The following is an 8,259-nucleotide window of genomic DNA, read 5'->3' as shown; positions in this document are numbered from 1 at the left end:
CTTATCAATTTACTGCAAAGGTTACATGAATTTCTCAAATGTTGAATTACTGAGGTTTTTTGCATAGTTTTATTGATTTTTAAAAACTACAATGATTTTGAAGAAATTTAAATTCTTGGTACAGTGGCTAACAATTCAAGCTAATAACACAAAGAACCAATTTATTACATCGATAAATACAAATATTAAAATTTATTAAAATGATAATGCAAAAGCCTTTTGGTGGTACAGGTGCAAATTAGAAATATTCAAATTTTTGTTCGTCAAGATTTCCATAAGTACTCTAAAGCTTTTGAGACAATATTTCCAGATTTTTGTTGAAGAGCCTGAAATTATAAATATAAAAATGCTATAAAGAATTGCAGACAAAAAACATTTTAGCATTGGTTAATTTGAAAAAAAAAAAAAATTAAACTAAAAAGCATAACCATTGAATTACATTCTTAAAAAAAAAAAAAATAGTAAAATAAGCTATCATTTATGTGTTGAATCAAGTAATTATGGAAGCATATTATTTTTCCTTGCCTAAATTTTGTGAACACAGGATAATTCTACAAATTTATCTAAAAAAAAATAGCTACAAACAGGAACTGCCTTAATATAATTATAGAAGAGAAAATATGAGAATTGATGTTTAAGTAGCTAGTTATTGAAGTTATTTAAAAAGTGCTAATAATAATTCATTACTAATTAGGGCTGTAGTTGAAGAAAAAAACACTTTCTAAGGGAACTCAACTTACCAAAAAATAAGTGGTTTTGAAACCAATTCAGGGTGGAGAAAATATTTTGAGCTGAAAGTTTCCCCATGCCGTATTGCTTCATATTTAAAGAGTCGTTGAGCGGGGAAACTTAACAATCCCATACATTATTCAGTGAAAATATATGTTTGATATGCCTAATCAATGTCAAATTTCCTACATAAAAGTCTGCAAAAATTAAAACTTTTTTTTAAATCCATTTTATAAGTTTATTTCCTAAAATCTCAGTGAGATATCCTTGCATGACATTAAAGTATTTAGTAAAAAATTACTCTATTATTGTTCTTTAATTATTCGCAAAAATTTCCCCCGAACCTTGTTTGGGCGTTCAGACATATTTTGCACCCCTGAAATTGCATTGTTTTTGCAATTAAAAATCATACATTTTTGGGGATGGCGTCCACCCGCATTTTTCCTTAACTACAGCACTGCTAACAACCAAATGTAAAACTTCATCTGCCATTTAATATATTTTTACCAAAAAAGTAAATAAGATTTGAAACACTAATGTTGTTGCAGTTCTTATTTCTCTATCTCATTAAGATGATTTTCTTTTCATTGCCAAGGAAAAAAAGGTATAACATTTAACTTAAATAAAGTATGTTTAGTGATTAAGGAGGGAATTCCTAGTAAACATCAATAAATACTTTTTATTCTAAATATTTTATCTAAGATAGCCTCTCAAATGCTAAGCTTGCTATTAGAATAAAGCATATAGCATATATTTAAAACTTAAAACACACATCCAGGACCAAGCAGAAAATGTACAGCGAAAAGTGCACATAAAAGAGTATGTATACTATTCATGAGAGATCACCATGTATCTGTACACAGGAGGCAAAGGGCTCTAAGTAACAAAAACAGAATTAACCAGGGGATGAATTTAAAGTTTTTCTTTTGGGTGAGTTATGTAACTGGATTGTTATTTATATGCTTATTAAATGAAAAGTTTTTTTTTTTTAATCAAAACCTTAATGCTTCATACTTTTGAATAAAATATAAAATTTTGAGTAAGATGGAGCTTAAATCTCGATTTTCAAAAAAAATTTACATAGTACCTTTATCTCCCAGGTATAGAAATGTATATATTACTATGAAAGCTCAAAAACCTAGAAAATATCAACATTCACATATAGCTGGAATATACATTGGCGAAAGACCGGATTATTTCCTGTGAATCACAGGTGGAAGTTTATATTCTCCAATTTCAATCATTCAGTTACATATAAATAAGAAATATTTTGTTCATATTTTATGAGATTTTTTTTTCACTTTTAAACAATTGCTTACTGACATTTTACAAATTTGAACAGCTGGAATCCCCAAATAATGTAGAACAGAATGAATTACACCTGGACAACTTCATTGCCCATCAGTTGATCAATTACTTTGAATTCAATTACTATTCCTAGTATCTTTTATCATACTCTTTACTAATAATAAAGCTGAAAGTCTCTCTGTCTGTAGGATGTCTGTGACGCGCATAGCGCCTATACCGTTCGGCCGATTTTCAGGAAATTTGGCAAAGTTAGTTTGTAGCATGGGGGTGTGCACCTCGAAGTGATTTTTTGAAAATTTGATGTGATTCTTTTTTATTCCAATTTTAAGAAAAAAAACTATCATAAATTATGAAATTATCATAACGTGGAACCGTAACATGGGCACAAGCCAATTGGCGAGATACGAAATTATCATAACGTGGAACTGTAACGTCGGTACAAGCCAATTGGCGAGAAAATTCACCATACATTATTTGTAAATATACAGGCAAACCAAAAGACCTTTAATTTTTCTATTACGGGCGAAGCCGTGCGGGTGCCACTAGTCATTTTATAAAATACAAAAGACCCTCACTTCATTCGGTGTTATTTTACACGATTTAAGATTTGACGCCTTTTATCATATTTATTTATCAAAATACAGTAGACCCTTATTTTATGCAGTTTTATTTTACCTGGATTTGATTATACGCTGTCTAAGGTTTGACACCTTTATTTTGTTCATGCCAATGGGTTTTTATTTTATGCAAATGCAGCATTGAAAACATAAAATTTTCCCCTCTTTCCGAATCCAAACTCTTAAGATGGCAGATAACACATAATAAACTGCATTTTGGCATGCTAATAAGTGAGCTTGGGCTACTGAGATATTTTCTGTGATTGGTTCCAGAGCTCTTTCCAGAAATAAAGGTATTAAACTCATACAACTCACTGGAAGAAATGCGTTCAGAAATGACAAAGGATAATGTTACTAATGAGAATGCAGGCATTTATGAGGCACAACCAAACGCTTACAAATTTTGAGCCATTCCTTGACAATGGGCAAATGACCTTTTTGATTTGTTAGTGAAGAAAGATCCAGTCATGGAAATGCTGTGAGTGATCATGGATGTGTTAATGACTCCCAAAAGAATACTAAACCCAGCTCTTTTTATATAAACACTAAGTTAATTCATGTTTTCTGTATTATACACGCAGTGCATAATGTATTTCAATATGTACACATTAAACTTATATACAGGTTGTTCCGTTTTGAACTGCAAGACCTTTATTCTCGCAACCGTTAGTCCTAGATGCAAACTCACAATTGCAAAAATGTTCAAAACCAGATGCAGAGTTAAGATGTTGAAAGTTTGAAGTGAGAATAAAAGTGAGTCAGAAAATACAGAATTTAACTTTTTATACAGGCTTTAAGTCCCCTAATTGTACAGTCATATTAGACATTAAAATCGCAAAGTGCAATGTAGTGCTGATTTTTTAATATGTTGTTTGAGTCAGTTAGGTTAGTGTAAGCATAAGTTTTCAGTTTTCAAAAATCTGTGCTCGCTGCGTAATTCACGAAAAACTGCGTTCCTTTCTAACTCCTAAACTAAACCATTTTCAATATTAAATGCGAACTCGTTTTAAAGCACATTAAATTTTGAAAAATTTTAAGCTCAAGTAGTGCTCTGTACAATCAACAGTTTAGGAGACATTGTACTCCAAAAATTGGACATTTTTGGCAAAAAATTATGCGTTGATCACATTTCAGGCCAAATATCAACATAAATTTGAACTCTACAAGAAAAAACTGGAACTGCTGTCACAGTAAATTTAGTTGGCTTTCATTTAAGCCAAGAACAAAGTCTATGGATTCAATAGTTCTTTTACAATCGCAAAACAAACAAATAATCGGAAAATTCGATTTTTGAAGAAATGAGACAAAACTCTTTTCTAGACAATACAGAAGATCTTATTCTAAAAAAAGGGGCAAAGAATGAAATAATAAGACTCTAATGTATGTTTATGTAAGGTATGTATGTTGGCAAAACATGGCGGTTATGAAAAAAAATAAAATAGGCCAATAGTTGACAGCCCTGTGCAGATAACGCAAACATCCCTTCCCCTACGTACCTATGTATATCTATTAGAGATGTGTCGTTCATGAACGAACGGGTGAAAAAGAATGAATCCTTAAAATGAACGGATCCGTTCGTTCACTTAAAAAATGAACTACTGTTCTTTTGAACGGTGAGCAGTGTGGCACATTGTATTGATTCACTTGTGATAAAAACATTCTTTTAAAAAGTTGCATGCATCTCCAAAATTTCAACTCTCATTTCATCTGAAATTTCCTTTTTCTCAGTGCAGTACGATGTATTCATTTCAAACATTTTTACCTTTCTGCTTTTTATTCATCATTTTTCTTTAACCATTTCAGTTCATTTGCACTTTTCCAATGTATCCATTAGTAATGTTTTGTGCAACTTGTTTAGGCTACTAAGAAAATGTTTGGGCTAATGACCAAACACCCACCTCCTGTCCCACGCAACTGCTAAAGTCCTTCTCACGCTTTCTGTTGCCAAAATTATTTATAAAAATACCTTTTATCACTTTTCTGGCCATCTTTTTGTTTTCTATAACATCTCAATCAACTACCATCTATATAGATTCGACTTTATTTTTAACTTACATAACGATTTCCAAGTCGCTTATTCAATATCCAAAGATTTTAAAATGGATTATTGCTATCTAATTTTTTTTCCCATTTAAAAGAGTGTTGCAGTTTTTTTTCTGTTCTCATCGGTACTGTGAAATAATTGCTCCCTAATATTTAGGTGGGTCTCTTTTTAAATTAAGTTATCCGGTACCCCGGCTGAGCTACAGATGTATTTATTGTTACTTTTTTCGCTATACATGGTCTATTGGTAATACTATAAGTATACATAGTGTTGTTGCTGGAAAATTTTAATAACTTAAATTTTTGAAATGCTGAAAAGGAATCTGCGATTTTTAGGATGGAAAACATATCTTACCATTTGGCAACTGAGAAATATTTTACAAAATGAACTATGATTGCTTTATGCATTTAAACCTGAATAAAGTTTTTTGATTCCTTTTTAATAGTCTTATTTTCTTACTTTTAGATAATTTTAGTTATTTTTCCTTCGAAGACTATTACCGATATAATGAAACATATCGAATGTATGAGAGCATGTTGTGCAGAGAGATCACCTGCAATTTATTTAAATGAACGAGTTAAATGAACGGATCAAAAGAATGAACAATCCTCTGATGAACGGATCATTAAAAAGAACGACATTGCCCACCTCTAGTATACATTTCACATTGATAAATTTTCGGCCGTATTTCGTTTTTTACTTGAAAGTTACCTACCAAGTTTGATTTTGAATAGATAATATTTTTCAACAAAAGACTAAAAACAAAACACTTCACATTAGAATAAGAGATATCTAGACAAAAGAAAGAAAACAGAATGATTTCAAAAGGAGAAACTGTATTTACATGTTAGTTTTTTCATTAAAACATATCTTAAAAATTAACTACACTTAATATCTTGGTTTTTAGTCTCTTTGATGGGTACTATTGTTCTCCCAAACGGAAAAAAAAGAAGGTATTGAAAGGGCGAATTTTTTTCATTTTATTATTTTTCTTTTTTTCGTTTTTGTTGATTAGAATGGCAAAGATGTTGTGGGAAGTCTTTTCAAATGACAGCTTGATCAAAGCTGAGCAGCTAAGACCAGTTCTGCAACAACAGTATGCTCCCATGTATCCCTTCTTGCACTAACATGAGAGAAATCAGAAAATAAAGGGTAAGGCTGGTTAGTTGAATGTTGTGATTGGTGATTAACCAATCTCAAAATTTATGTTGGTCTTCAACCAACTCCACCATGAGGCATCCTTCTCCTCTGCCAACCATTTGTTTACTTGTCGGTACCTGTGATGCAAATTAAATGAAGCTATTGTTTTGGTTGAAGACTATCAAAGACGGTTCACAGTTGCATTACATGCAACTTTGACAACCAGGTGGAACTAAATACTGTCACAGGATATCGGTGGATGCCTCCTTTCCATACAGAGCAACTCGCTTCATCTCTACAGCTTCGTAACTCACTTCAAGGGGGAAAGCTATGGTGGCCTGGTCAACCCTACACCGGTTCGTTTGAAAAACACCTTACAGTTTTGTTCTTCTTAGCCAGACAAGGGAAAAAAATGGTATCACATCCACTAACTGCGTGAAGAGTACGAATCTAAGAACTATTCCATTTTTCATCTGTTGAAAAAAAAATTATAAAGCTGACTACAAACTAACTGGACTTTGGCTCTTTTCAGGAGGGAAATATTTTGACTGTTTGAGACAAAAGCAGCAAAAAAAAATAGATCCACATTTTCTCCACCAACGATCACGATTCACGATCTGCTGAGATGTACTATTTTCGATGACTGGTTGGGATAATGTTTCAATCTGTTTCTCATGTTTGTTTTCTCCCGAATGCTTTCAAGTCCAGACCGAGAGAGCAACTTATTACTGAGGCGTCGTTTATTACATGATTTAGAAAACCGCTTCTTCTGGAGAACTCTGATGTTAAGAAGTCAAATATACTCATATTGCTCTAGTGTGCAATCGTTCTGGTGTATCCAAAGACAATACAACCGTCCCAGAGTCATTCCAGTTCTCCAATAAAGTTTAACAAGAACACATTTCATCAAACTCGCCAAAAAAGCGCACAGCTGAATGTTTAACATGTTACAAGTATGGATTTCTCCTTTTAGATTCTCCACTAGTTTCATTAGAACCTGTTCATTGCTCAAGTATGCTCACAAAGTACGCGAAAATTTATTGATTTGCAAAAACCAAGGAGTTTTCTTTCAGTGTACATGAAAAATCCTTTGAATCCATTCCCTTTTTCAGATCTTTTGTTAATATAGGCTAGTATTTTTTGCCTTGAAAATGAAACCTGCTAAGTGAAAAAGTGGAAGCATTTTGGTTAATGTTACGAATTGTGACCCTATTTTCCATTCTTTCTGCTTGAATGATTTTACAATAAATACAGCCATTCGATAATATCGTACCCAAAGTGTACAGGGAGGCCCTTTTCATTCTAGGTTTCCCACTAAAGCTTTACATTTGATATGATGAAACTGGACAATTTCATTTTCTTTTGCAAAAAGAATTGATTTGCAAAAACCGTGAAGTTTTTTTCAGTGTACATGAAAAATCCTTTGAATCCATTCCCTTTTTCAGATCTCTTGTAAATATAGGCTAGCATTTTTTGCCTTGAAAACGAAACCTGCTAAGTGAGAAAGTGGAAGCATTTTGGTTAATGTTTCGAGTTGTGACCCTATTTTCCATTCTTTCTGCTTGAATGATTTTACAATAAGCATAGTCATTCGATGATATCGCACCCAAAGTGTACAGGGAGGCCCTTTTCATTCTAGGTTTCCCACTAAAGCTTTACATTTGATATGATGAACCTGGACAATTTCATTTTCTTTTGCAAAACGAATTTGAACTCTCATTTTCATTCATTCTTTGTTTCTCTGCTCGCCCGCCTTCGGATGATTGAATCTCACTACAAATTTGTTCGATATAAAAATTATTCTCTATTCAAAAAAAACTCGGTAGGTAACTTTAAAGTCATAAAGCGAAACGAGGCCGAAAATTCATCAATGTGAAAGATACAGAGGGGAAGGAATGTTTGCATTACCTTCATAAGGCTGTCAACTATTGGCCTATTTTTTTTCTTCATAACCGGTATGTTTCCCTAACACAGGTAACTTATATTTAACATACATTAGAGTCTTATTATACTCTCCTTTTCCCTTTTTTTAGAACAGGTTTGTTCATATTGTCTTGAAAAGTGTTTTATCTCATTTCTTCGAAAATCAAATTTTCCGCTTATTTGTTTGTTTTGCGATGAACTATTGAATCTGCAGATTTTGTTTTTGGCTTAAATGAAAGTCAATTAAATTTACTGTAACATCACATCCACAATTTTTCTTAGAGAGTAGGAATTTATGTCGATATTTAGCCTGAAATGTGATTAAAGCATATTTTTTTATTTTTCGTAAAAAATGGCCAATTTTTGAAGTAAGATATCTCCTACGCTGTTGGTCGTACAGAGAGCAGCTTGAGCTCAAATTATTCAAAATTTAATGTGCTTTAAAACGGGTATGCACACGAAAGTTAGATAGTTTAGGAGTTATAAGGGAAACACTAA

At 32.4% G+C, this 8,259-nt stretch overlaps 1 protein-coding gene across 5 annotated transcripts in view; it reads right to left on the bottom strand.

Moving 5' to 3' along the window:
- Positions 1 to 56: 56 nt before the first annotated feature.
- LOC129233157 (nucleoporin NUP35-like) overlaps positions 57 to 8,259 on the bottom strand; it is a 47,954-nt gene continuing 39,751 nt past the window's right edge. For all 5 annotated transcript variants that reach the window (XM_054867226.1, XM_054867228.1, XM_054867229.1 and 2 more), the window contains one exon: positions 57 to 326. In XM_054867226.1, the coding sequence (XP_054723201.1) occupies positions 264 to 326 (63 nt within the window). In that variant the 3' untranslated portion in view covers positions 57 to 263. The remainder of the gene's footprint in view (positions 327 to 8,259) is intronic.

Source organism: Uloborus diversus, unplaced genomic scaffold (genome assembly GCF_026930045.1).
Source record: "Uloborus diversus isolate 005 unplaced genomic scaffold, Udiv.v.3.1 scaffold_217, whole genome shotgun sequence".
NCBI classification, from domain to species: Eukaryota; Metazoa; Arthropoda; class Arachnida; order Araneae; family Uloboridae; genus Uloborus; species Uloborus diversus.
This window is presented reverse-complemented; position numbering and strand designations above follow the sequence as displayed.